This window comes from Saimiri boliviensis, chromosome 19 (assembly GCF_048565385.1).
Source record: "Saimiri boliviensis isolate mSaiBol1 chromosome 19, mSaiBol1.pri, whole genome shotgun sequence".
Taxonomy (NCBI): domain Eukaryota; kingdom Metazoa; phylum Chordata; class Mammalia; order Primates; family Cebidae; genus Saimiri; species Saimiri boliviensis.
Genome location: NC_133467.1, coordinates 34,564,213 through 34,591,942, shown reverse-complemented (window position 1 = coordinate 34,591,942; position 27,730 = coordinate 34,564,213). Strand labels below are relative to the sequence as shown.

The 27,730-nt window shown below is 54.8% G+C and overlaps 4 protein-coding genes across 9 annotated transcripts in view; 2 read left to right on the top strand and 2 right to left on the bottom strand.

Moving 5' to 3' along the window:
- The window catches only part of PMF1 (polyamine modulated factor 1), a 30,997-nt gene extending 17,774 nt beyond the window's left edge, over positions 1-13,223 (top strand). The window contains exons 2-5 of one of the 3 annotated variants that reach the window (XM_010348452.2): positions 2,698-2,803; positions 3,992-4,092; positions 6,686-6,820; positions 12,747-13,223. In XM_010348452.2, coding sequence (XP_010346754.1) covers positions 2,698-2,803; positions 3,992-4,092; positions 6,686-6,820; positions 12,747-12,786 — 382 coding nt within the window. In that variant the 3' untranslated portion in view covers positions 12,787-13,223. Of the gene's footprint in view, positions 1-2,697; positions 2,804-3,991; positions 4,093-6,624; positions 6,821-12,746 lie in introns of all 3 variants that reach the window. The other 2 variants (XM_003937833.4, XM_074389629.1) reach the window with 2 other exon arrangements.
- Positions 13,224-13,312: 89 nt separating this feature from the next.
- Positions 13,313-16,197, top strand: BGLAP (bone gamma-carboxyglutamate protein). Its single transcript, XM_074389630.1, has 4 exons — positions 13,313-15,238; positions 15,472-15,510; positions 15,672-15,741; positions 15,914-16,197. The coding sequence occupies exons 1-4, from the start codon at positions 15,175-15,177 to the stop codon at positions 16,041-16,043; spliced, it is 303 nt and encodes a 100-aa protein (XP_074245731.1). The 5' UTR covers positions 13,313-15,174; the 3' UTR covers positions 16,044-16,197.
- A 95-nt stretch (positions 16,198-16,292) lies between these two features.
- PAQR6 (progestin and adipoQ receptor family member 6) lies at positions 16,293-21,808 on the bottom strand. Of its 3 annotated transcripts, none has more exons than XM_074389628.1 (8): positions 20,868-21,808; positions 19,619-19,694; positions 19,047-19,174; positions 18,706-18,911; positions 18,453-18,579; positions 18,002-18,098; positions 17,623-17,773; positions 16,293-17,269 (listed from the first exon to the last, which is right to left on the bottom strand). In XM_074389628.1, exons 2-8 carry the CDS (start codon positions 19,667-19,669, stop codon positions 16,995-16,997), a joined length of 1,035 nt encoding a protein of 344 aa, XP_074245729.1. In that variant the 5' UTR covers positions 19,670-19,694; positions 20,868-21,808; the 3' UTR covers positions 16,293-16,994. The 3 variants fall into 3 exon arrangements, with proteins under 3 accessions (XP_074245729.1, XP_074245728.1, XP_010346758.1); XM_074389627.1 differs by having other exon boundaries at positions 20,919-21,808; XM_010348456.2 differs by lacking the exon at positions 20,868-21,808 and adding an exon at positions 20,290-20,429.
- An 89-nt stretch (positions 21,809-21,897) lies between these two features.
- SMG5 (SMG5 nonsense mediated mRNA decay factor) overlaps positions 21,898-27,730 on the bottom strand; it is a 38,992-nt gene continuing 33,159 nt past the window's right edge. For both annotated transcript variants that reach the window (XM_010348455.3, XM_003937829.4), the window contains exons 17-22: positions 26,117-26,176; positions 25,588-25,747; positions 25,071-25,161; positions 24,075-24,149; positions 23,543-23,681; positions 21,898-23,348 (exon numbers count right to left, since the gene is read on the bottom strand). In XM_010348455.3, the coding sequence (XP_010346757.1) occupies positions 23,265-23,348; positions 23,543-23,681; positions 24,075-24,149; positions 25,071-25,161; positions 25,588-25,747; positions 26,117-26,176 (609 nt within the window). In that variant the 3' untranslated portion in view covers positions 21,898-23,264. The remainder of the gene's footprint in view (positions 23,349-23,542; positions 23,682-24,074; positions 24,150-25,070; positions 25,162-25,587; positions 25,748-26,116; positions 26,177-27,730) is intronic.

The window sequence follows — 27,730 nt, the reverse complement described above, 5'->3', positions numbered from 1 at the left end:
GCTCACCGCAACCTCCGCCTCCTGGGTTCAGGCAATTCTCCTGCCTCAGCCTCCTGAGTAGCTGGGATTACAGGCACGTGCCACCATGCCCAGCTAATTTTTTTTTGTATTTTTAGTAGAGGGGGGGTTTCACCATGTTGACCAGGATGGTCTCAATCTCTCGACCTCGTGATCCACCCGCCTCGGCCTCCCAAAGTGCTGGGATTACAGGCTTGAGCCACCGCGCCCGGCTGTTTTTTAGGTGCCTAAGTTTAGCTTCCAGGGTGTACTCACATGGAACGTGTACCACTGTAAAGGTGAGAGACTGCCACCCCGACCCGGAAGTGTATCGGTAGTTGCTTACAACCAGCTCTCTGAAAAAGAGAGCCCCAGTTTGCAGTGTTTGCCAATTTCCAAGGTGTAAATACTCCTAAGCCACCAACATGGCATCACTATACACAGAGTTGAGAAAAGCCGGGCAGCAGCATACCTTGATCCAGTATTTGAACCAGACAGAGACAATACACACAAATTGCCTCAAGGGCAGAGTAAAAGGTGGTAGAATGATTAGGAAGTGGTATGTTTGGAGGTTTTAGGACCTTTGTTTTAAAGATAATTTATTGTCAGTTTATGTAATTTAATTCTTAATAACGTCTGTGTTTCACACTTGGCCCAGAGTTCCTGGAAACAGCCTTTCTCTCTTGCAGGCCACTGAGCCGGCTCCAGTGGCCACCGCTCTTAGTCTCCACGTTTCCAGAAACATGGTTTCGGGGCGGGTTTGGTGAGGAGGCTTAAAAGAGCCATGAGAAAGGGAGGACCCAGCAGTGACTCCTGGCTGGGGTGGGGCTCTGCATTGGTGGTCAGGGCCCTAATGCCCTGTTTACTCAGTGGCCCACCAGCCTGATCCTCACAGCCAAGGAGCATCCTGACCTATAGTAGAGGATCATTGTGAGCTTTTGTGTGTTTGAAGACTCTTCTTTGGCTCAGACACTTTCTGCAAGTCACTTGAACAGGGCTTCGTCTGACCACAGCTGCTCCCAATTTAAATCTCCTTTTGATACACTGTTAGCCCTATAACTCTGGCCTTTTTCTTTTAAATCACTCTCCACAAGTGATGATTATCACATACAGGTGAGGTTCTGCCTCTCCGCCATCTCTCCTTCTCTTCCTCCTCCCGGAAGCTGCAGGAGGACCACGTCGGCCTCATCTACCCTGAATACCCAGTTCCTGGTGGGCAATCAGAATATAGCAGACACTGAGTGAATATTTGTTGAAGGGGAAGGGCCTGAGAGAGTAGACAGAGAGACAGACACGGGAGAGGGAGAAAACAGCAGGAGGGAGAAAAAGAATTTGTTTAACTTGGGTTTGTTTGTCCAAAAGGAATAAGCTGTTGCGAATATACCGGATACCATTTGATCCTTCCAGCTGCAAGGGATTTATCAGTGAGGAGCTCTCAGCTGCTAGTGGCAGAGACCTCATTTAAAATCAGGCTTGGCTGGGCATGATGGCTCACTCCTAGACTCCCAGCTCTTTGGGAGGCTGAGGCGAGGAGGATTGTTTGAGCCCAGGAGTTTGAGACCAGTCTGGGCAACACAGTGAGACCCCAACTCTACAGAAAAATAAAAAAAGAAGTCGCTGGTCATGATGGTAAGCACCTGTAGTCCTAGCTACTCAGGAGACTGAGGCAGGAGGATACCCTGAGGCCAGGAGTTGAAGTTGAAGGTGGCAGTGAGCTCTGATTGTGTAACTGTACTCCAGCCTGGGTGATGGAGTGAGATCCTATCTCAAAAAGAAAAATAGAAAATCAGGCTTCAGGCTGAGCGCACTGGCTCACACCTGCAATCCTAGCACTTCGGGAGGCCGAGGCAGGTGGATCACCTGAGGTCAGGAGTTTGAGACCAGCCTGGCCAACATGGTGAAACCCCGTCTCTACTAAAAATATAAAAATTAGCTGGGTGTGGTGGGGGGGCCCCTGTAGTCCCAGCTACTTGGGAGGCTGAGGCAGGAGAATCGCTTGAACCTGGGAGGTGGATGTTGCAGTGAGCCGAGACTGCACTACTGCACTCCAGCCTGGGCGACAGAGCGAGAGTCTGCCTCGAAAAAGAAAGAAAATCGGGCTTCAACAGTAAGAGAAATACATTACCTTGTGTAACAAGAAGCTTCCAAGTATAGCGGCTGCAGCTTGGTGTAAACTCTGCCCTAAGCCCAGGGGCTCGTGGCTGCCAAACAGCATCACCTGGGTATAGTAATATCCTGCAGAGGGCCCTGGTTGCTTTCTATCCAGCTCTTTTTAGGAGCAAGCCAGTCTTTCCCAGATGTCACATGCCCCATCCTAATCCAGGTCCTTCAGGGATACTGGAATGACCAGAGGCTCTCAAAGTGCGGTCCCCAGACCGGCACCATCAGCCTCAGTGGGGAGCTTGTTAGAAACTGTGGAAGGGGCGAGGAGTAATCTTTAAGGGAGAAACACTTAAACTCACCTGGAGCTCTCCCAAGAGGGAGTGGGTGTGCTGATGGGGCATTGATGGGGTTGACCCATCCTCAGTGACTCATGCTTAGATGAGAGATTTGCATCCACTGCCTTTAACCAGGGCCGTGAGTGGACAGAGCTCAGAGTCCTGTGATGCGAAGCGGAGGTGTGCAGGCCGGCAGGCAGGCAGGCTGATGGCCAGCAATGTGCTTGGCCCTCCTCACCTTTGCTTCTCTCCTTCCCGCCAGCTATCAGAGATTCACTGACTGCTACAAGCGCTTCTACCAGTTGCAGCCTGAGATGACACAGCGGATCTATGACAAGTTTATAGCTCAGTTGCAGACATCTATCCGGGTGAGTGGAAGGAAGCCCGTCGGGTGCTGTTGACTTGGGCTCTGTCTCCAGATTGTCAGTCCCCTGGGGGCAGGGCCCCACCCTCTGCCCCTCTGTCTCCTCAGCCCCTAGAGCTGTCCTGGGTGCCCAGTAGGCTGCAGCACCCATCATCCCTCCCCTCCAAATGATGCAGGTACCTTAGATGCAGGCTTCACTCACTGTCCTGTATCGTAATTATGTGTTTTATGTTGTCTGCCCTCTAGATCATGCAAAGCAGCAAGGGCTGATGGGGTCTTTTTTTTTTTTCCCTAAGTCAAGATCTTGTTCTATCACCCAGGCTTGAGTATAGTGGCATAATCATAGCTCCCTGGAGCCTCACTCTCTGGGCTCAAGCGATCCTCCCACCTTGGCTTCCCAGAGTCCTGGGATTACATGAACTTCCAGCCTACAGGCTCTTTTAAAAAATATTTCCCACTTTAGGTCGGTATAGTGGTACAAAATTTTAATTTATTTTCTTGAGGCAGAGTCTCGCTCTGTTGCCCAGGCTGCAGTGCAGTGGTATGATCTCAGCTCACTACAGCCTTTGCATCCCAGGTTCAAGTGATTCTTGTGCCTCAGCCTCCCAAGTAGCTGGGATCACAGGTGTGTGCCACCACGCCCAGCTAATTTTCCTTTTTTTTTTTTTTTTAGCAGAGACAGGGTTTCACCATGTTAGCCAGGCTGCACCCAGCCTATTTTCTTAATTGTAAAAGCCACATGTAGAAAAGTTGAAATGTTAAGGAAAACATAAAGACCCAGAACAAAGGCTGGATGTGATGGCTCACGCCTATAATCCCAGCACTTTGGGAGACTGAGGCAGGTGGATCATGAAGTCAGGAGTTTGAGACCAGCCTGGCAAACATGGTGAAACCCCATCTCCACTAAAAGTACAAAAATTAGCTGGGCATGGTGGCACACACCTGTAATCCCAGCTACTGGGAAGTCTGAGACAGGAGAATCGCTTGAACCCAGGAGGCAGAGGTTGCAGTGAGCTGAGATTATACCACTGCACTCTAGCCTGGGTGACAAAGTAAGACTCGGTCTCAAAAAAAAAAAAAAGACCCAGAACAGAAATCAGCCAAAATCTTACCAAGTGCTATTAGCATTTTAGCATATCTTTCCCATGAGCTCGTCTAGTGTCATTACGGCTCTTTGCTCCTCTGTCTTAAGGAGGAAATCTCTGAAATCAAAGAGGAGGGGAACCTGGAAGCCGTCTTGAATGCCTTGGATAAAATTGTGGAAGAAGGCAAAGACCGCAAGGAGCCGGCCTGGTGAGAGCGGGGCAGGGAGGCGAGAAGGCATGGGAAAGAGGCAGCAATTCCGCTTTTTTTTCCCCTAGAGTCAGGGTCTCACTATCTTGGCCAGGCTCGTCACAAACTCGTGGTCTTAAAGCTGTCCTCCCACTTTGACCTCCCAAAGTGCTGGGATTACAGGCTTGAGCCACGACACCTGGCCAATTCAGCTTCTTGGAGACTTTAAGACTGACCTAAGCAGGGAGTGGTGACTCATGATGCCTGTAATCCAGTTCCTCGGGGTGCTGAGGTGTGGGGATCACTCGATACCCAGGAGTTCAAGAGTTCAGGACTAACCTGGGCAATATAATGAGACCCTGCCGCTAAAAAAATTTTTTAAAAGGCTGACCCTACGTTCACCATATCCATGAGACTCTGGGCTTGTTGCCCCTGAGAGAAAACCTTTTGACAGGGACGAGTAGAGCAGACAGACACCAAACAGTAACCGAAAACGGTTGTACCACACAGTTCCCTTCAGGGGAGGAGAGGCCCAGGTAAGCCATGTTATCCAGGGGATTAAGGAGGAATGGGGCCAGACTGAAGAAGCCTTCCTGAGGGAGCTCATTTAAGGACCTGTTGTGCCTGTGGGAGAAAGGGGTGGGGGAGTGAGAGGAGGCAGAACCGTGAGGTTTGCAATCATGCTGTACATCTTCCAGGTGTAGATGAGGCTGGCCGGGCAACTGGTTTTATTCGTTTATTCATTAAGCAGGTATTTAGGGAGCACCTACTATCTGCTCGATACTGGTTGTTTATTTATTTATTTATATTTGAGACAGAGTCTTGCTCTGTCACCCAGGTTAGGATGCAGTGGCATGATCTTGGGTCACTGCAACCTCCACCTCCTGGGTTCAAGTGATTCTCCTGCCTCAGCGTCCCTGGTAGCTGGGATTACAGGCGCACACCACCACACCCAGCTAATTTTTGTATTTTTAGTAGACATGGTTGGCCAGGCTGGTCTCAAACTCCTGACCTTAGATGATCCACCTGCCTTGGCCTCTCAAAGTGCTGGGATTACAGGTGTGAGCCACCACGTCTGGCCTCAATACTGTTTTAGATGCCAGAGACTTAGCAGTGAACAAGACAGACACAATACCACTCTCCTGGAGCTGACATTTCAGCGGCAGCCAGCTGCCTGATACACCGAGTATAAGGTGGAAAAGTGGGGCCTGGGATGAGCGGTGGAGAGCAGGGGCCAGCAAGACCCCAGCAGCTAAGCCTCTGCCTCCTGCAACCCGCCCTCCATTAGTAGGATCCTAGGCCAGAGGGAGTAGAAATCTTTCTTGAAATATCTAATTTTTAAAAATGCTTTGCAACCTTAATACTTAAGAGAATTAAGCTTCACAACTGAAAGAGTTTTGTTTTGTTTTTTTTTTTTTGAGACGGAGTTTTGCTCTTGTTACCCAGGCTGGAGTGCAATGGCGCAATCTTGGCTCACCGCAACCTCCGTCTCCTGTGTTCAAGCAATTCTCTTGCCTCAGCCTCCTGAGTAGCTGGGATTACAGGCGCCAGCCACCATGCCTGGCTAATCTTTGTATTTTTAGTAGAGGTGGGATTTCACCATGTTGGCCAGGCTGGTTGCAAATACCCGACCTCAGGTGATCCACCCGCCTTGGCCTTCCAAAGTGCTGGCATTTCAATGATGCCCAGCCATTGAAAAATAATTTTTAAAGAACTCACAGTGCCTCCACCCCTGGTGTAATCTTGCCTCCTCAGACTTGACTTTATCTTCCCATATCAGCCGACACTTCTGGGGGTCTCCCACAGTCTGGGCCCTCCCTCAGGAGCCACCCTCAACCTCTCCGGCTCAGTCTGATGGACTGGGTGCACCAGCAGGGCACATGTCACAAGGACAGAGGCAGGGGATAGAAAGTCACCTCTAGCCCTGGCCGGGCGCAGTGGCTCACGCCTGTAATCCCAGCACTTGGGGAGGCCGAGGCGGGTGGATCACGAGGTCGAGAGATCGAGACCATCCTGGTCAACATGGTGAAACCCTGTCTCTACTAAAAATACAAAAAATTAGCTGGGCATGGTGGTGCGTGCCTGTAATCCCAGCTACTCAGGAGGCTGAGGCAGGAGAATTGCCTGAACCCAGGAGGCGGAGGTTGCGGTGAGCTGAGATCACACCATTGCACTCCAGCCTGGGTAACAAGAGTGAAACTCCGTCTTAAAAAAAAAAAAAAAAAAAGTCACCTCTAGCCCTGAAGTGTTATAAATGGGGCGTGTCTGGAAGAGAGGAGGGGAATGTGGGGTATGATAGGGAAGGCTAACATAGGGGCTGAAGTGAGAAGGGGGAGAGGGTGGACCCCTAAGCATTGAAACCCAGGGACAGGAAGTGAGCATTCCTATGGGGAACAGGTCTTGGGAGGTGAGAGGGACCACAGGAGAGACCTTGGAAGCCAGCCCAAGTTGGGACAAGGTGGGCATGTCACCCAGTGGGCTTGGAATTTGAACCCCTTCCACGAGGGCATTCCGCCTCCCTCCTCATTCCTTGTGCTCCCTGTGGCCCTCCAGGCGCCCCAGCGGGATCCCAGAGAAGGATCTGCACAGCGCCATGGCACCCTACTTCTTGCAGCAACGGGACACCCTGCGGCACCACGTGCAGAAACAGGAGGCCGAGAACCGGCAGCTGGCAGATGCCGTCCTGGCAGGGCGGAGGGAGCTGGAGGAGCTGCAGCTACAGGTCCAGGCCCGGCAGCAGGCCTGGCAGGTCAGTGCCCCAGCCTGCCTCTTCCTCTTCCTTCTCTAATGGGCCCTCTGAGATCCCCAAATTGGTGGTTTCCTCCCTTCCAACACAAGGGACCCCCACAGGGAGTAGGAGAGCTTGCCCCCTGGGGACAGCCACCCATTACCTGTCCTTGGGCGTGTGCAGTGGTCTCTGCCAGCCTCAGCAGACAGGCTTCCCCAGATCCTCCACCAGGTACAGTTTCCCCTGATAGAGCAGGTGAGGCCATGGACCCAGTGAGGGCAGGTGGCTCACCCAAGGTAACAGCACCTCCAAGTCAGATTTGGAGTTAAACCTGGTGGTCATTCTACTGCTGCATATCACCACTGCCCAACATAGATACATACATATATATATATATATATATATATATACACGAGTTCGCTGGGCACGGTGGCTCACGCCTGTAATCCCAGCACTTTGGGAGGCTGAGGCAGGTGGATCACGAGGTCAGGAGTTCAAGACCAGCCTGGCCAACATGGTGAAACCCCATCTCTACTAAAAACACAAAAAAACAACAGGGTGTGGTGGTGGGCACTTATAATCCCAGCTACTTGGGAGGCTGAGGCAGAGAAGTGCTTGAACCCGGGAGGCAGAGGTTGCAGTGAGCTGAGACTGTGTCACTGTACTCCAGCCTGGGTGACAGAGCTGAAGCTTTTTTCAGACTCCTGGGCTTTTATCAGACTCCGTCTCACACAAAAAAGCAAAACCAAAAAACCATGTGTGTGGTAGGGGGTTGGGTGGAGAACAAGAACAGAGGATGGGACGGTATGTTTTTAAATTGATACATGACATTTTACATATTTAGGAAGCACGTGATATTTTGCTACATGCATAGAATGTGCAGTGATCCAGTCAGGGTATTAGAGGTGTTCATGCTTTGGGTATTTGTGCGCTGGGAACAGTTCAAGACCTCTCTTCTAACCACTTTGTTTTTGGTTTTGCTCTGAGATGGGGGTCTCACTATGCTGCCCTGGCCCGTCTCCAACTCCTGACCTCAAGCAGTCCTCCTGTCTCAGCTTCCTGAATAGCTGGGATTACAGGTGCTCATCACTGCACCAGGCTCTTCTTAGCAACTTTGAAATATACAGTACATTGTCACCTTACTCTGCTGTTAAACAACTGAATTTACAACTTTTACCTAACTGTATGTTTCTACCATTAAACTCTCTCTCTTCATCCCCTGCCTCTTCTCCCAGCCTCTGTTAATTATCATTCTGCTCTACCTTTATGAGATCAACTTTTCTCTGCATCCTCACCAGAATGTTATTTTTTGTCTTTTTAATAACAGCCATTTTAGGTCGGGCGTGGTGGCTCACACGTTTAATCCCAGCACTTTGGGAGGCCAAGGCGGGCGGATCATGAGGTCAGGAGTTCGAGACCAGCCTGGCCAACCCAGTGACACCCATCTCTAAAAACCCAAAAATCAGCCGGATGTGGTGGTACCCAGCTACTTGGGAGGCTGATGCAGGAGAATCACTTGAACCTGGGAGGCAGAGGTTGCAATGAGTTGAGACCACACCATTGTACTCCAGCCCAGGTGACAGAGTGAGACTGTCTCAAACAAAAATGAAAATAAAATAAATAATGTTAATAGCCATTCTAGGCTGGGTACAGTGGCTCACACCTGTTATCCTAGCTCTTTGGGAGGATCATTTGAGCCCAGGAGTTCAAGACCAGCCTAGGCAACATTGGGAGGCTCTACAGTAATAATAATAATAATAATAATAATAATAGCCAGGCACTAATAATAATATTAGCCAGGCAATAATAATAATAATAATAGCCAGGCATGTTGGTGCACACCTGCAGTCCCTGCTACTCGTGAGGCTGAGGCAGGAGGATCACCTGAGCCCAGAAGATTGAAGCTGTAGTGAGGCATGATTGTGCCACTGCACTCCAGCCTAGGCGACAGACCAAGACACTGTCTCCAAAAAAGAAAAAAGTAGCCATTCTAACTGGGCTTTGTATCTCATTGCATTTTGTTTTTTGTTTTTCTGAGATGGAGTCTCGCTCTTTCTCCCTGGCTAGAGTGCAGTGGTGCAGCTGTGGCTCACTGCAACCCCCATCTCACGGGTTCAAGCAATTCTCCTACCCCAGCCTCCCGAGTAGCTGGGATTACAGGCACCCGCCACCATGCCCAGCTAATTTTTGTAGTTGTAGTAGAGATGGGGACTCACCATGTTGGCCAAGCTGGTCTTGAACTTCTGACCTCAAGTGATCCACCCACCTCAGCCTCCCAAAGTGCTGGGATTACAGGCATGAGCCACAGCATCCAGCCTCATTGTGGTTTTGATTTGCATTTCCCTTGATAATTAGTGATGGTGAGTATTTTTTTCATGAATCTATTGGCCATTTTTGTACATCATCTTTTGAGAAATGTCTGCTCATGTTCTTTGCTCACTCGTTAAAGGAATTATTTGTTTTTACTCTTGTTTGTATTCCTTATATACTCTGGATATTAGTTCTTTGTTGGATTGAGAGTTTGTAGATATTTTCTCCCATTCAACAGGTTGTCTCTTCACCCTGTTGTTTCCTTTGCTGTGCAGAAGCCTTTGAGTTTAATGTAGTCCCATTTGTCCATTTTTGGTTTTGTTGCTTGTGTGTTTGAGGTCTTAGCCACAGCTCCTTTGCCTAGACCAGTGTCCTAAAGTGTTTCTCCCATATTTTCTTTTGAAGTTTTATAGTTTGGGGCTTACGTTAAGTTTTAACCTGTCTTGAGTAGATTTTTGTATATGATGTGAAATATAGGGGTCCAGTTTCATTTGTCTTCACATGAGTATCCAGTTTTCCCAGCACTGTTTATTGAAGAAGGTGTCCTTTCTCCATTGTATTTTTTTTTTCTTTTTTTTTTTGAGACAGAGTCTTACTCTGTTGCCCAGGCTGGAGTGCAGTGGCATGGTCTCAGCTCACTGCAACCTCCACCTCCCAGGCTCAAGCCATTCTCATGCCTCTTCAGCCTCCTGAGTAGCTGGGATTCCAGGCCAGAGCTGCCACACCCAGCTAAATTTTTTTTTTTTTTTTTTTTTTTTTTTTTTTTTTTGAGACGGAGTGTCACTCTTGTTACCCAGGCTGGAGTGCAATGGCGCGATCTCGGCTCACTGCAACCTCCGCCTCCTGGGTTCAAGCAATTCTCCTGCCTCAGCCTCCTGAGTAGCTGGGATTACAGGCACGTGCCACCATGCCCAGCTAATTTTTTGTATTTTTAGTAGAGACGGGGTTTCACCATGTTGACCAGGATGGTCTCGATCTCTCGACCTTGTGATCCACCCGCCTCAGCCTCCCAAAGTGCTGGGATTACAGGCTTGAGCCACCGCGCCCGGCTAAATTTTGTATTTTTAGTAGAGATGCCGTTTCACCATGTTGGCCAGGCTGGTCTCAAACTCCTGGGCTCAAGCAATTTGCCCACTGCGGCCTCCCAGAGTGCTGGGATTACAAACGTGAGCCACCATACCCGGCCCAAAAATATTCTCTTTTTTTTTTTTTTTTTTTTTTTGAGACGGAGTTTCGCTCTTGTTACCCAGGCTGGAGTGCAATGGCGCGATCTCGGCTCACCGCAACCTCCGCCTCCTGGGTTCAGGCAATTCTCCTGCCTCGGCCTCCCGAGTAGCTGGGATTACAGGCACACGCCACCATGCCCAGCTGATTTTTTGTATTTTTAGTAGAGATGGGGTTTCACCATGTCGACCAGGATGGTCTCGAACTCTCGACCTCGTGATCCACCCGCCTCGGCCTCCCAAAGTGCTGGGATTACAGGCTTGAGCCACCGCACCCGGCAAATGTTCTCTTTTAACTTTTTTTTTTTGAGATAGTCTTGCTTTGTTACCCAGGTTGGAGTGCAGTGGTGTGATCTTGGCTCACTGAAACCTCCGCCTCCTGAGTTCAAGTGATTGTTCTGCCTTAGCCTCCCAAGTAGCTGGGATTACAGGCACCTGCTGTCACACTTGGCTAATTTTTGTATTTTGAGTAGAGACGGGGTTTAACCGTGTTGGCCAGGCTGGTCTCGAACTCTTGGCCTCAAGTGATCCACCTGCCGCAGCTTCCCAAAGTGCTGGGATTACCCACTGTATGTTCTTGATGCCTTTGTGACAATCGGTTGACCATAAGTATATGGATTTACTTCTGAGTCTGTATTCTGTTACACCACTGGTTATGTGTCTGTTTTTATACCAGTACCATGCTGTTTTGGTTACTATAGCCTTGTATGATTTGAAGTCAGGTAGTGTGATGCCTCCAGCTTTGTTCTTTGTGTTAAGGATTATTTTGGCTGTCTGCCATTGCCCAAAATTTAGATAATGTGTATATTAGAATGACTTGTAGAACCTTCACACATCTAACGCATATTCTCCATGCAACAATTGTGTGTCCTTTGAGGGTGAACTTAACTTTTGAAAGTGGCCTGACGTCACTTGCGGCCACATGGGGTGAGGAAGGAGAAGATGATGATCAGGCTGGGTGACACAGGTGGCAGCTTGGCTGCACCTCGATGAGACAGATTTTCCCGTTGGCTCAGAGTGCATTTCCAAGAGAAGCTTTCTTGCAGGGCTCAAGTGGCGGCACCTCTGTCGAACTCTCTCCATCCATCATGTCAGTCTCCAACTTAGATCTACTTACGGCCTCTTGACAGCCCCTTCCTAGGGCAACCCTGTATTCCTGAGGGGTACAGGTCCCCAAAATTTATGCCTCCTGGATCTCCCTGGTCTTCTCTTCCCAAGCCCAGTTAGCTGCAGCCTCAAGGCCCTGCCACAGCTCAAGGGCCCCAGCCCAGGAGGTGGTGGCAAGTGGAAGGCCAGCAGCCGCTCTACTGCCTATTGTCCCCACTCCCTCCGCGCTCCCCACGTCACAGACTGGCCGGGGGGAACTGGGCAGCAGGCATGAAAGTGGTAGTGACCGTGGCCCCCCCAGCCTGGTGCCATCTTGCAGGACAGGCCCCATGGCTCCGAATTGTGTACCTCGAGCACTCGCAGAGCCCCCTGCTGGATCCTCGGGCAAGGCACTGCTCCACTGTCCCCACTCAGTCACCCCGAGGCCATGGGTCACTCCTGTCTCTGGGTCTTGGCTTCCAAACTGGCCGGATAATGATCCCAGGGCCTCTCCAGCTCTGAGATTCAATGCTATCATAAGAGGAACAAAGCCCTCTGCTCTTAAAAGCCATGCCAACCGGGCACGGTGGCTCATGCCTGTAATCCCAGCACTTTGGGAGGCTGAGGCGGGCGGATCACCTGAGCTTGGGAGTTTGAGACCAGCCTGACCAACATGGTGAAACCTTGTCTCTACTAAAAATACAAAATTTAGCCAGGCGTGGATGCAGGTGCCTGTAATCGCAGCTACTTGGGAGGCTGAGGCAGGAGAATCGCTTGAGCTTGGGAGGCAGAGGTTGCAGTGAGCCCAGACAGTTCCACTGCACTCCAGCCTGGGCAACAAAGCGAGACTCTGTATCCCCCCCCAAAAAAAAGTCATGCCCCACCAGTTCCAGCCACAGACCCTCACATTGTCCGACGTGGGCCTGTGGATTGAGTGTTCAGTACTGAGCCCTGTGTGGCCACTTCACAGAGCTGTTTTTTTCACAGTTTCTATGTCTGGAACTGAACTGAAAGTTTACTTACTTCAAGAAAGTTTCTCTGCTGGAAAGCTCTGTTGAGGTTAGAGGATCAAAAGGCCACTTTGGGGACCCTTGCTGAAGATGGGCTCTGCTCTGGGGGTTCCCAGCCTAGGTGGTCACAGAACCGAGCTTGCCATAAATACCTGCCGAATGGTGGGGACTTCCGAATGTGCCTTCGTCCTAACCCGCCCATGGACCCCATCCATATTGTCCTGGGGGAAACCCCAGGCCTGGAGTCAGGGGCAGTGGAGGGCAAGGATTTGGGTTTTCTCATATTCCAGTTTGTCTGTTGTCTCCCATTGATTTCAGGCTCTACACAGAGAACAGAAGGAGCTGGTTGCTGTGCTGAGGGAGCCTGAGTGAGGAGACGGCCAGGCCCAGAAGCAGAGGGCAGTCAAGGTCGGGAGCCTGTGGTCCAGCATGCCTGGCCTGGGCGGGCTGCCTCTGAGAACAGCTGAAAAGGTGCCCAGTCCCTCAGCAGTGACGGCCTAGGCCAGAGCGAGCCTCACTGCCACTGTGCCTTTGGGGCACCCTTGGGGTTAGACACACACCCCCTTCAGATTCCTGTGTCTTCTACCTGGATAATTCTTGGCCACGCTTTCTCCTCTTGGATTCAGGTCAGCTCTGCCCCTCCGCCCGCTCCTGCTGGCTTCTGAGCCCTTTTCCCTGGGCCTGGCTTGGAGAATCTGTTTTCAATCTCCACTGATTGCCCCCTTGCTGGCCAGCCCAGGGCCCTTACCATGTTCTCCCCACATCCGTAAATAAACTTCCTCTCCCGCACTGTAATCTGTGAGGATGCCTCCTCTGCCTGGGCCTCTTGGGCCAAGATCTGCTCTTGGCTCCCAAATGCTGGCTCCAGTCAAGGCTTCAGTTGTGGTCCTCAGGGAACCTCCAGGCTGGGTGGGTTGGCAAAGAGCTTACTAGACCATCATGTGCAGAGAGTAGCAGAGCCCCTTGTACAAAAACCAGGACCCCCAGCTTCCCTTTGGCCAGGATGAGCTGCCAAAGAGGTGTCACTCTTGGCATCCTCCAAGACGGTGGCTCATGCCTGAAATCCCAGCACTTTGGGAGGCCGAGGTGGGTGAATCGCCTGAGGTCAGGAGTTCGAGACCAGTCTCACCAATATGGGTGACGCTCTGTCTCTACTAAAAATAGAAAAATTAGCTGGGTGTGGTGGCACGCACCTGTAATCCTAGCTACTCGGGAGGCTGAGGCAGGAGAATCGCTTGAACTCAGGAGGTGGAAGGTGCAGTGAGCTGAGATCACACGACCGCACTCCAGCCTGGGTGGCAGGGCGAGACTCTGACTCAAAACAAAAAAAATCGCTGGGCGTGTGGTTTCTCTTGCTGCTTCCACTTCACTCTTCTTCAGCCAGGGCAGCCAAAGGCAGGGCGCTTCCCGGATCGACCAGGGGGAAAGGGGTTGAGTGTGGCTGGGGGCAGAACTTTTCCCTAGTGAGGGTCTTGGTGAGGTCTGCCGGAGGCACACTGGGGACACCGGAGAGCATCAGGTGGCCGCCGCTTCCCACGTCCCTCCTGTAAACGGTACTCGGTACTCGGCTCCCGGCTCCGTCTCCCTCTGCTCGCCTTGTCACTGTGGAGCTGTGGCATTCAAGCATCCAGACCGCCTGTTCCTGTCAGGCCTGCCCTGGCAGGTGCTCCGTTTGTCAGGTTGGCAGCGGGTCTCACGCCCTGGTTGGTAGGCAGGTGAGTGAGGACACAGGTTAGACATGGGAAGGTGCCAGGTCACTCCTCCCTCTTGGGCTGACCTGAGGCAGTGGAGGGGTTTTCAGGCTGGAATGTTCTGTCCCGTAGGGGACATGCCTTCCTGTCACTTACAGGAGTGCTGCAGGAGGGCAGGTCCCTCCCCAGGGTGGTTAACACTGTGGAGGCGGCACGGGCAGGAGGAGAATCGGGGCGGGGGTGGTCAGGAGGTTGGAGGCACGCTCCATGTCTGTGCTCCTCACGGGCCCTGCTGCCCTGCCTGCTAAGGGCATGGGGAAGGGGTCCCCACCTCAGTGAGTGGCCTGTGTCCCTGACAGTCACAGCCACCTAGCCTGTCCCAGAGATGAACCAGCCGACCTCATCTCCCGCCCGAACCTACCTCCATTGGCTTTGGCTCTTGTCTTTGTGCTTCCTGACCCTTTCTCCTGTCTGGAGCCCTTGAGCTGTGCCCACAATAGGCTGCCTTTGGCATCTCATGGGGTGAACGAGGGCACTGCGAGGCATTCCCTCCCTGGGTTTGGCTCCTGCCCACGGGACCGATGGTAGAAATCACAGACTGCCAGACAGCTGGAGCCCAGCTCTGCTTGAACCTATTTTAGGTCTTTGAGCTCCTCTTGGTCTCTAGACTCTCCCTAGAGCTCAGCCAGTGCTCAACCTGAGGCTGGGGGTCTCCGAGGAAGAGTGAGTCAGGGTTGGGGGGTCTGGGGCTGCCCCCTGGGGAAGGGGTCAGAGGCAGTGTTGAGAGCCGGGCAGTCTCTGATTGTGGCTCACCCTCCATTACTCCTAGGGGCTCCTGGCCCAGCAGCCACAGCTCCCAACCACAACATCCGTTGGGGTTTGGCCTACGGAGCTAGGGCGGATGACCCCCAAATAGCCCTGGCAGATTCCCCCTAGACCCACCCGTACTGTGGTCAGGCGTGCCCCCCCCCATCTCTGGGGCAAGGCCCAGAGGGTATAAACAGTGCTGGAGGGGGCAGGCCAGCTGAGCCCTGAGCAGCTGCTGCCGAGACGCCATGAGAGCCCTCATGCTCCTTCCCGTGGTGGCCCTGGCTGCACTTTGCATTGCTGGCCAGGCAGGTGAGTGTCCCCACCTCCCCTCAGGCTGCACTGCAGTGGGGGGCTGAGGGGTATACCACGGCCCACCTCTTCTCACCCCTTCCCTGGCAGTCCCTGTTGCAGGCTCAAGCCATTTGTCCTAGCTCTGCCCTTGCAGAGGGAGAGGAGGGAACACACTGCCTGAGACGCAGGGGGAGGATGAGGGCCCTAGGGGTGAGCGGGGTTCAAAGGAACCATGCTCCCTTCCTTTGCAGGTGCGAAGCCCAGCGGAGCAGAGTCCAGCAAAGGTGCAGGTATGAGGATGGGCCCAGCAGGGCTCCTGGACCCTCCCCTCTCACCCTGGTCCCTCAGTCTCATTCCCCGACTCCTGCCAGGCTGTCAGGAAAGCCACCCTGCTCCCTACCTTGTCCTCCCAAACCCAGAGCCACCTGATGCTTGCCCCTTTGCTCCACAGCTTTTGTGTCCAAGCAGGAGGGCAGCGAGGTGGTGAAGAGACCCAGGCGCTACCTGTATCAGTGGCTGGGGTGAGAGAAAAGGCGGTGCTGGGCCATGCGGGAGCTACAGCAGGGGGTGGCCTCTGGGCCGTGGTGGAGGTACAGGCAGCCTGCCCTGGCGGGACCCTGGAGCCCCATGTACGGTGAGAGGAGGGATGGGCATTTTGCATGGGGGCTGATGCCACCGTGTCGGGTGTCTCAGAGTCCCAGCCCCTTACCCGGATCCCCTGGAGCCCAGGAGGGAGGTGTGTGAGCTCAACCCGGACTGTGATGAGCTGGCTGACCACATCGGCTTCCAGGAGGCCTATCGGCGCTTCTACGGCCCGGTCTAGGGTGTCGCCCTGCTGTCCCGGCCGGTGACCCCAGCTCTGCTCCTCTCCAGGCCCCCCTTCTTCCCCTTCCCCTTGCCCTGACCACCCGGCCCTGGGGATGTGGGGTCCCCATCATCCCAGCTGCTCCCAAATAAACTCCAGAAGAGGAATCCGAGGGCCTGTGAATCTGTCCAGTTGATGGAGTGTGGGAGGGAGGTGTCAGGAGGACCGGGGTGAGGAGGTTTTACCTTCTTCAGTTCTAGAAAGTGCTTTCCAAAGTTTTTTATTTTTTTTATTTGTACCTGCCTTGTTCCAGAAGTCATTGAAGGTGGCCTCCTAGGATGCCTAGGAAGTCTAACTAGAGAGCTCCCTCTAGCCCAGCACCCTCCTCCCCACACCTCAGTCCACTGAACATCCATGATGCACCCAGATAGGCCCACCCCCAAAAGCCTGGTCACCGCGAGTACATAGTTGTGTCCGGGACAGACTCATCTCCATAGGTAAATAGCTGCTGGCAAACTGGCATGACCTGGCTTGTGGGGATGAGGGCCAAGTGTGTCCCCCTCCCCGCCTGGTTAGCAAGAAGCATTCAGGGTAGCCCCAGGTTAGTCGTGTTAGTTCTTCCCTGTGCTGAGCAGAGATGTCCAGGAGCACCAGAAACGGAGCCAGACAAAAGAGCCCCAACACTCCCCGCCCCAACCTCTGACATTGTAGGGGGGGCATCTTCAGCCTGGACATGCACCCGCCTCCCTCTCAGACCCTCAGCACTTCCCTCAGTCCCATCAAGAGCCCCTCATGGTCCCTCACACGCTGCCAGTCCCCCCAGACACCACTCCTCTCCTCTGCCTTCTGTCCTCTGCCCTCTCTCCTCAGCCACCGTTGGTTCCAGGCTGAGATGCGTCCCTACCTGATGAGGCCTGGGTCTGGGCTCCTCCCCAGCACTGGGGCCTGGCCTCTGCCCCCTCCAGGGCCTCACTGTTGTTTGGCCTGGGTACCACCCTCCAGTGGGCCACCCTGCAACAGAGGGCATGTACTAGGGGCCCGAAGCAGGGAGGCTGTGAACACAGCAATGATGACTACGTTTCCAGCTACCACCAAGACCAGTATGGCCACTGTGCCCGCCAGGCCCAGGGCGGCTTCCTGTGTGGCCAGCCAGGCTCTGCGAGATCCCATATCGGCCAGCACTGCTTCCAGCTGGAAGTGGGTGCCCAGCACTGCACAGATGTGGAATAGCTGGTGGCTGTGGCCTGTGGAGATGATGAGCAGGTCAGAGCCACACCTTTCCCAGGGCAAGTCACCCTGTCCGCTGGGCCTGCCCCTCCCCTATAAATTCCCAGAGGGGCTGACAGGAGTGAATGAGCGTTTGTTCGTGCGGCCTCCAGCACACAGGCTACTAGTTTTGCTACCTGAGAAGTGGCAGGTGGAGGACCCTGAGGACTCTTCCAGTGATGCTCACTTGTTATAGCAAGACAGGGAAGTCCCTCCTGTAATTTGCCTCCAGGCTGGGGCTGTGATACCCATTTACCCAGTTCATTCTGTGCTCTGGGAGGCCATCAGCAGCCCCTGCCCTTTCCCGGGCTGGGCCAGGCATTGCTCTCACCAATGTAGTCAAAGCGTCCTGGTGCCAGCCTTTCGGGCAGGTGGGAGGCGAAGAGGAAGCCAGTGAGCAGTGCACAGAAGAGGTGGTAGCCATGGCTGGTGCTCAGGGCCTCCTGCCCACAGCTGTGGCCCCTGCTCCAGCACAGCCCGAGCTGGAAGAGGAAAAGCAAGGCTGGTGGGGAGGGCTCGGGAGCAGAAATATGGGGTGTGTCGGGGTCTGGTGAGGATGCAGAGCGGGCGGGCACAGCTGGGCAGGGTGCTGGGCCTGAAGAGAGGTGGCTGGGCTGAGGCAGGGACTGAGGGGGCAGGGCTGGAAGTGGGCACCCTGAGGGGCAGGACAGGAAAGCAGGAGTCTGGGCAGGGGCCTCAGGTTACCTTACCCGATAGAAGAGAGGCAGGTTGTCAAACAGGAAGGGATAGGTGAAGGCTGCTGTGCGGAGGACCTTACTGAGCCCAGGGCTTTCCAGCTCCAGGAAACTGGGAGGTGGGAGGAAAAGGCTGGTCACCATCGGTGTGCTCAGGGTAGGGGTCAGATAAAGGCAAGGGGTCCTTGGGCCAAGTTGGAATATCAGCGCAGCCTACAGCTAAGAAAACCCTTAGGGTACATGACTTGCCGTGTAAAGGACCACGTCTGTCTGTGGGGATAAAGGCACCTGCCTTTTATGGTGGCTTGAGATTTAAGGAGACAGCATGGGTATGAGCATATAGGGTCTGACAGGAAGTCCTCAGTACGTGGTCCTGATGTCACCCATGCTGTTCAAGAGCAGTGAGGTGTGTCCTCTCCTGTGCCTCCGCCTTCCCCGTCCCCACTGGAGGGGCCTGGGAACCCACCGGGAGTAGCAGGACAGGCCGGTGCACAGGAAGGAGTTGAGTGCGGCGGAGGGTACAAAGAACTGGTGCAGGGGGCCGTGCAACCAGGAGGCCGGCATGGAGTAGGCGGCGTAGGGGAAGGCGCAGCCTGCGGTGAGGTGGGGGCGTGCAGCTTGAGGCCCGAGTGGCGCGCCCCTCCCTCCCGTGTCCCAACCCTCGCCCCGCCCCGCCCTGGGACGCCCAGACCCCGCGCTCCTGCGCCTGCCCAGCTTACCCAGGCTGTAGAGGCTGAGCGCGCCGTAGTCCAGGAAATAGCAGATGTGGCGCGCGCGGGGCGACATGGAGCTGAAGGTGTGCGCGCAGCACGACGCGAAGGGGTAGAGGCAGGCGGGCAGCAGGAAGACCAGCAGCGGCCAGTGGTACGGCTCCGCACGGAAGCCGGGGCCGCCCGCCAGCGCCAGGAGCCGCCACAGGAAGTACCTGCGGCGGGCGCGTGTTCAGGCCGCCGCGGACCCCCGCGACTGCCGCTGCAGCCCGTGGGCCTGGACAGTCCCTGCCCGCCTGGGTACCCCCTTTGAGCTGAAGGTCGCGGACTGGGGCAGAGCCTCCCCTCACCAAGTGGGCAGGAAGTGAGTCCAGATGTTGACCGTCTCGTTGGTCATCTGGAAGGAGCTGAGGACACAGTCCAAAGCCGAGCTGGTGGGGCGGCGGTAGCCAGACATGATGCCATCTTCCCAGAACACCTGGAGTAGTGGTGGGAAAGGAGAGGAGTCACTGTGCCCGGACCCTCTCCCTCCGTTTGAGATCTCTGGAAGCAGGGTCAAAGAGGATGGGCTAGAGATCAACCTGGCCCCCAAGCCAAACTAAATCTGATCCGATCTTACCACAGGTTCCAGTGCCCACAGATCAGATGGGAAACCGAAGAGGCCCATTGGGGCGGGGAGGGGTGGGGTGGGGTCGGGTGGGGCGGCGTGCAGCACACCGACAGGGCGCTCTGGGGAAGGGGACTCAGGAGGGAGGGCCACAGCTTGTTCCTCAGAGAACAGAGGAGAGTCTCACACTGGAATGGAAGGGTAAGAGTTTGCCTGCAGGAGGGGCTGCCTCCGTAGATAAAAGTGAAGAGACTCTGCCCCTAGTCAGTCCTCTTAGGAGTGGGGGTTGGTGGGTCAGTGGGTGGAGCCCCTCACCCTGGGGACCTGGTGGACTCGAAGAAGTTGGGGCAGCTTGAGACTGAGCATGGTGGCCTGGCACCTCCACGTTGACCTGGAGACAGAGTTGGGGTAGGGGATCAGATATTTGCCCCCATCCACAGGCCCTTTCACCTGGGTTCAGCCCCAGGATGGGCTGCGTGTGTGGGAGGCACCCGGCACCCTCCCCTCCTGGAAATGCTTCCTTCTAGCCCGGGGAGGCTGGTCCAGCTTCCCCAGCCATCACACCTCTTAACTCCATCCCCTGCCCGTGTCCTCCTTGGGGTATTCAGTCCCCACACTGAGGGAGGGGCTAGGCAGCCTCAGCCCAGCATGGAGTGGTGTGTCCTCCCAGCTAGGAGGCTGCCTCAAACAGTGATCCAGCCCCTCAGGCCCCAGTTTTTATCTAGGGAAGAATCCTGACTTGAGGCCAGCACAGAGACAGCCCGAGTAATACACCCCGCCCCACCAGAATGCACTTCAGCCCACAGCGCCGGGCCGAGCACAGATACTAAGCTTGGCACTCAGAAAGAATCCCTGGAGAAGCAGATGCCGTCAGGTGGGACAAGGAGTTAGGAGATGCCTGGCTTTTCTCAGAGGACTACACTTGGGCCTCAGCAGTGTTTTGGGGTCCCTGCCCCTTCTAAGCCCCCTATCCCTGAGCCCCAGACCTGTGCGCTGCCTCCGGGCGGCCGTGGCTCTGCTGCTCCACCCGCCTCTCCTGGCACATTCCTTGGCACAAGTGGAGGGGCTGGGCCAGCTGGGCAGGCGGAGCTGCCCCAGGAGGAGGAATAGGACACTCCCCCAAGCCAAAACTTTGCAGCAACTCTATAGCCTAGCCCCTCCTCTTCCTGCCACCAGCTTTGCGCATCCGCATCCGCATCCGTTTGTGTCGCATGCACTCTGGGGCTTACACCAGCAGTCACTCCCCCAGCCTCTGCCCCTGAGACGGGTGCTGGGGACCCTACTGGGCACAAGGCAAACTTGGCCCTAGTCCCTGCACCCCAGCAGAACAAAGATGGATGAAGGCCTCCCAGGGTATCCCTTGTCTGCTCTCACAAGTGGGATGGGGGATGTCTCCCCGACCCAGAGTGCTGCCCATCTATCTGGGGAAGGAGTGAGAAATTCCCTGGGGTCTAGCTTCCCTCACGGTGCCTTCCCTTAGCAGTAGGGTTTGGAGAGCTCCGGAGTGGGGCGTGTGCAGTTGCTATGGAAATGGGGGAGGGACAGCTGGAGTAAGGTGCTTTACCTCTATTTCCCCAGGAGAAGTGGTATCAGAGCCCCAGGTGAGCTTCCTTACCCAGAGCTTGGTGGGTGCTCCTAAGCTGATGGGTCAGCAGGCCCAGGGCTCCACGGGCGGAGTCCAAGGCTGCTGCCAGCCAGGCTGATGTAGGAGAGTGGCCGGGCAGGCGGGCCAAGCCTGGGCGGGGAGTGGGGAGACAAAGGGGGCCAGGGAACAATCCCAGCCTTGTCCAGCCTCCAGGGAGCAGCACAGGGTGGCCCAGCCCCATTAGCAGGCAGCTCACTCTGTCGCCTGCACACAGCCAGCTCCTCCAGCACGACCTAAACTCCCTGTGCTCAGGCCGGCTAGAACAGGCTAGGGGCCCAAGCCAGGACGTGGCCATGGTGCTGTAGAGTCCACCCAGAGAGGTGTTCCCCTGTTCTAGGTTCTCCCAGCAGCTGAGGACAGCTCTGCCTTAGGCTGGCAGTGGAACCCAAGTCCCCGAATTCTGACCAGATTTCAGAAGCCGTCTCTCACCATGCTTTGCTGCCTCTTAGCATCTGGTGCTGGGTAAGGCTCGGAGCCAACTGCCTTTGGTAAATGTTGCTTCTATCACAGGGGATTTGCCAAGCTTATCACCTCCCCACCCCCACCCTGAATACAATTTGAGGTGCCAATCCTTGCAGGACAGGCACTTGAGGACTCAGGCTGGTTTCAAGGCTTACCTCCCCAGCCCCTTGAGGAAGACACTGGGGGGACAGGGGATCAAGTATCGGGTATCACTCCTTCTGGTGACAGCAAACCAACTGCAGGCAGCGGTATTTGCTGGCAGATTTCCCCCTATCGCCCTTGCACAGGCAAGCCTTAGTTGACGGGGTCAAGGAACTGACAATGTCTACCATAAAACCCCCTCCAGGGCTCTCCCTCAAGTCGCCTGCTTCTTTGTTCTCTTCCACCCGCTTCCAAGAAGTCTTTCCAAAGTGCATTTCAGGATGCCCTCCTCAGTGCCCCGCCTCCCAGTAAAACTTCCATACAGAGAGGCACCAGGAGACAGGGACTGGGCTTGGGGGTTTATTAAGTGATGCTTTAGTCTCAGTCTCTGCCAGGAACTGGGGTGGGGGTGACACCACTCACCCCAGGATTTCCCAGACTTGCTGTTTTAGAGGAAAGAGGCAGGAAGCCGGCTATCCTCCAAGCCACAGCTTGGGAAGGCAGGCTAGTACTGGGCTAGGGGCAGCAGAGCTGAGACCCTCCAACCCCAGCCGCCAGCCTGTGCTGTCCTCCCAGCCTGAGGGGGAGGAGCTGAGGCAATCCTGGCCACAGCCTCCCACACACGACCCTGCTCTTCCTGCGCCATTCACTGCCCTGAGCTATTCATGATCTCTGCTCCCACATATTCACCTCGACACTCCCAAAGTCAGCCCCACACCCAGCCCCTCCAAGTCTTTAGTCCTGGGGAGGGCAAAAGGGGGGACAGGGGACCCCTGACTGAGCAGTTTCAAGCGGCCTCTTCTTTCTGCTGCCCACTGAATGCCAGTCCCTTGTCTTCAGCCCTCCCTTAGATAGGAAGTGGGGTGGTGGCCTCAGACTGCACCCCCTTTCTTCTCTGTCATCCCATTCTGTCCTAGCACAGCAGCCAAGAGAACAAAGCACAGCGCCTGTGGGACTGGTAAGCACAGGAGCCCATGCTGGCACAGGCCAGACTGCCTGCAGCCCTAGGTGGAGCCTGCTCCCTGCCCGGGAAGCTAGACAGAGGAAGACAGAAAGCAGAAGTGGGGCAATGGGATGTGCGGCCCCTGTGGCAGGAGGAGCACACGAACCCTGACCCTGCTACTCGGTGCAGGCCACTCCAGGCCTCGCTTCTGTAAGAGCCCGTGGCTGGCTCCAGAGCTGCCCGGCCCCCATAAAGGGGGCTGAAAGGAGTATGGGTGGTCCTTGAGGAGGGGAAGGGTCTGCAGAGAACCACTCAGACAACAGGTATTACCCAGCTCTTTCCCCAAGACCTGGAGGGTTCAAACTTCTGGCCCCAACCACCCTGTATCTTGGGTGAGGAAGGAGGGCCCTCTTCTGCTGTACCTTCCCCTCAGAGATCCAAGAACCCACTCCAGTGAAATGCAGGTACCCATGCCTGCCACCTGCCCCTGGGGACAGCAGGGGAGTTGAGGCAAGAAGACTGGCCAGGGGCCCACAGGATTCTCCTGCTCTAAGCACTTTCCTCGCTTTCCTAACGTCTTGGCAACAAAGGGGCCCCACCCTCCCAGCTGGCTCCTGGGCCCTCCCTGCAGCCTCTGAGCAGCTAGGCCTCCCTCCTGTGTGCGTGCATGAGTCTTCGTGTGGTGGGGTGACTGCAGGTGCTGGTCCTGGCTGCCAGGGAGGGCAGGAGAGATCTGGAATCAGCCCCACTGCAGGGCCTGGGGGTCAGTCTCAACCAATCTCCTTCCACTGCTTGTAGAAGTCCAGAACATTCTTGATGTCCACGCTGGCGTGGGCAGCGGCCTGCAGGGCTGCCTGTGGAAGGGGAGGAGGAAAGATGGAGAGGGCCTGACCTCCTGAACTGAGGAGCAAGTCGTTGAGGGGCTGGGGAAGGAGTGATGGGAGAGAAAAAGGCAGCTTGTGGAGGGTCTGGGGACACAATCTACTCTGAGTAGATAGGGTACCTCGTCCCTATTCCACACCATCCCCCCACCCCACCCATGACCCACCTGCATGGGGCCTGAAAGCACGCTGGGGTTGTCCAGTGGAAGGCCTGTGATGATGGTCACCATGCCGCTTGGGTCCTCCTCACCTGTCCCCTGGGCCACAGTCAGCTGTTTGCAGCTGTCCAGGATCTTATAGAGAGTCCTGGGGATGGGGGGGCGGAGGGGAAGATGGGTCACGACCCAGCATTAGCACAGCCCACCAGGGGACAGGGGCAGCTGGGGACTGGGAGGGCAGCAAGCAGCAGTGGGCCCTGGAAGCTGGCCCTGGAGGAGACACTATGGGGAGGAGGCAAAGGTACACTGAAGGAAAATACCAGCCTGAGCATCGCAAGGCCCGAAGAGGCTGCCCATCTACAAAGCTCAGGTGCTGGGGCAACTTCGTACTCTCGAAAGGTGAGGCCTGCAGGAGGGCCCTGGCAGGCTACATGTGCAGCCTCAAAATTCTCCAGCCCTGCCCGTTCTCCCTGGGAATGCCTGTGGAGGAGCAAGGCAGGTGGCCTGACTGAGGTTCTGGGGGTGAGGGCTGAAATGTTACCAGGCATTTGAATCCTGCCTCTTCAGCTTATGCCGCTCAAAGCTCTTTCCCACCTCTTTCTGGCAGCGAATGTACCTGCAAAGGAGATGTGCAAGTGGAAGTCAGCAGCAGAGGACAGGCAGGGTGCCTTACACAAAGCAGGCCGTTGTGGCTCTGCGGGCCTAGTTTTGCAGGCGGGGCAGGGAACACGTCTCCCACCACAGCTCTGTTTAGAACCATTTCCAAGTGGCTTCCTGGCTGCTGGGCGAAGCAGCTCGCTTCTCCTCCCGATAACATCAGTTCTTTGGTTCCTCCCAGGGGAGGAGCTGAGAGGGGAGAATTAGCAGATGCTTTTCAAGTCAGGGCTTCTGGAGACAAGGTCCAAACAATCAGGCCTTGTACAGCTTCCTGGCCAGGCAGAGCAGATGTAGAGGAGAGGGTGGGCCAGCTAGCAGGGAGAGGGAAGCTTTCTCTATTCCCTACACCCGCTGCCTAGTCCGCCTCCGGCCCCCAAGGCCAGAAGGGCAGGCCTGCACCGGGCTGAGCACCTGCACATGCTGCCATCTGCTCATCCCTGGCTGGCTTCAGTCACCACTGCCTCAGCTCAGTGGGGAGATGGGCAGCCCAGATGAAGGCCCTGACACTCTGAGAAACCTGATCACCTGTCCCACCTGAAAGCAGGAGAAACTCCTCCTGTAAAGGAGTTCACAGTCTAATGTTGGGGGAGGGAAGTCTGCTCCCTTCTCCCCAGTGGGTGCTGATCACAGGCTTGCCCCAGAGGAAGGACAGCAGCTCAGTGCTACCCACAGGGCTCCTGGCTCCTGTGGTCACCTGTCATTTCAGCACCTACGACCTTGACTTCTAATGATCTCTGGTATCACTCCCCAGGCAGTGAGCAAACTGTGAGCAAGACAGGTATGTATGTGTCTTACCCATAGGGAGCAAGGGGCTTACAAGCATGTGTTGTCCAAAGATGGACCCAGGGCTCAGCACAGGTCCGGCCAGGCCTGCACTCACCTGTTTCCTTTTTTAAACTCTGCCTCCAGGTACCGAATCCCATCCCGGGCCCCTGGGTGTTCCTTCTTCAGCAAATCCAGGCCATCAATCACTGGTGAGCAAGGTGAGGGCGGGGAAGGACAAAATAGGTAAGCTCAGACTGCTGTGACAAGAGGCTCTGGAGGAAGTATCTGAGCTCACCTCACTACACCCTGCAGGCAGAGAAAGGCCCCTGGCTCCCTAGAGGGCTCACAAAGTTCTCTGAAGACAGTGACCTTCTGCCAGCAATATATTTGGAATTTACCAAGTACTTTCACACTGTATTCACTTTTATTTTCTGTTTCTCTCAAATATCTGGTGAGGCAGAATAGGGACTGTTATGTCCATTTCACGATGAAGTGACATTTCACAAAGGTGGTAAGACTTGACCAAGGTCGCTGTGTATAAATTGAGCCCCAAATAAGGGTTTCTTAATCCCGAGCCCAGAATCTCTTTTACCCACACTCTATCTGTCCCCTCACCTCTCCAGTGTACTCACCTGTCCTTGGAATGATGACAATGAAGCGGCCACTGGTGGCCAGTTGGCGGATGACAGGGAGATGGTGGCAGAGGGCCTGGGTGTCAGGGACGAGGTAGGGAGACATAGCCGACTGGGCCCTGGGCTGCTGCAAGCTGCCCTCCAGCTGAGAGACCTCGAGCTGGTGAGAGAGGGCAGGGTGGGTACGGCTGTGGGGGACCCCTTCAGCCTGGGGTGGGGGAACAGTGGTCCTCAAGGTGGCTCTTATGGGGCTTCTCCTATTGCTAAGGGGATCAGGGGACCTTTCTACCAATGGCTTTGGGGAAAAAACAGACAGAAATAAGAGTTAAAGAGAAAGGGAGAGACAGAAGTGAAAGCAGAAAGAGGGCTGAGTGAAGAGTTAGTAGCAGGGAGGGTGAACTGGGAGAGGCGGAGGGACACAGCGGCAACAGAGCAGGGGCCTAGAGTGGAAGGGGGAAGACCTGCCAGTGGCGTTTAAGCAGAAGCTCTACCAAGTGCAGAAGAAGCACTTGGGCCTCTGATTTCCTACCTGAAGTCGTAGCTGAGCCATGTCTCTCATGAGCCTGTTCCGACGAGCTTCCTCCTGTGCCTAGGAGGGGAAGACACGAGTTATAAGGAGTTAGGGTATACAGGCCCTTCTCTGGTGATCAGGAGACCAGGAGGATTTCCTGGGGTCTCAAAACAGCGTGGCCTCATGTAAAGTCACTCTCTTAGCACTGCTGCTAAACGAGGGGAGGAGAGGCATGAAAGAAAAAATATTCTTCCGCCGAACTCTGAACAACCTCCGTGACCAACCCAATGCAGGTCATGACGTTCCAGGCCCTGCAGGGGAGGGGAGCAGACAGCCATGTGTGTCGCCAAGCAGGACTTCACCTGGCTGTGCCCCAGGGTTCAATCTCTGCTCTTCTCAATCTGGTCTCCCCTCCCAGGAAATCCTACCTATGTACTCCCTCACCTTCTACCCCCATCTGCTTGCCAACATCTTCCAAATCTGCAGATTCAGCCCAGGCCTGACCATCCTGAGCTCCAGATCCACACTTCCAACTGCCTACTCAGTAGCTCAGTCTGCTCCTCAGAACCTGCCTCTCTTCCTCTAGTGTTCCCTAGCCTGGTTAATAAACTACAGTCTGCCCAAGTCAGAAAGCTCAGGGTTGGCTTTGAATCTTTCCTCTCTCAGCCCCAGAAGGTATTAGCTTCCCTGTCCTGTCAATTGTGCCCCTAAACAGTATGCAAATCCTTCTACCTCCACTGTGAAGCTCTAGTCTAAGTCAACACCTCTCCTTGACTACTGGTCTCTGCCTCTAATTCAATCCCTTTTCTCCAAGTACAACCAAGGTAATCTTTTAAAAACCATGTGATGCCCATTACAGCCCTGCCTAAAAGTCTTCCGATGCCTTTCCTCTGTTTTCTGGGTAAGGCCCAAATTCCTTAATATGGTCTAAAAGATGAGGTTATGGATGGGGACTTTATTCTGTAAGCTATGGGGAATCAATGAAGACTCTTTTTTCTGCTTTTGAGACAGGGTCTCAATCTGTCACCCAAGCTGGAGTGCAGTGACACAATTCCCGCTCATTGCAACCTCTGTCTCCCAGGCTCAAGTGATCCTCCTGCCTCAGCCCCTGAACTAACTGGGATTACAGGCACATGCCACCATGCCTGGTTAATTTTTCTATTTTTTGTAGAGACAGTGTTTCACCACGTTGCCCAGGCTGGTCTCAAACTTCTGGGGCTCAAGCAATCTGCCCACCTTGGCCTCTCAAAGTGCTGGGATTACCGGCATGAGCCATGGCACCCAGCCCACTGAAGACTCTTTGATAAGCAAAGTGGCATCATGAAAGTGGTGCTTTAAAATATTCATCTTAGGCCGGGCGCGGTGGCTCAAGCCTGTAATCCCAGCACTTTGGGAGGCCGAGGTGGGTGGATCACGAGGTCGAGAGATCAAGACCAACCTGGTCAACATGGTGAAACCCCGTCTCTACTAAAAATACAAAAAATTAGCTGGGCATGGTGGTGAGTGCCTGTAATCCGAGCTAGTCAGGAGGCTGAGGCAGGAGAATTGCCTGAACCCAGGAGGCGGAGGTTGCGGTGAGCCGAGATCGCGCCATTGCACTCCAGCCTGGGTAACAAGAGCGAAACTCCGTCT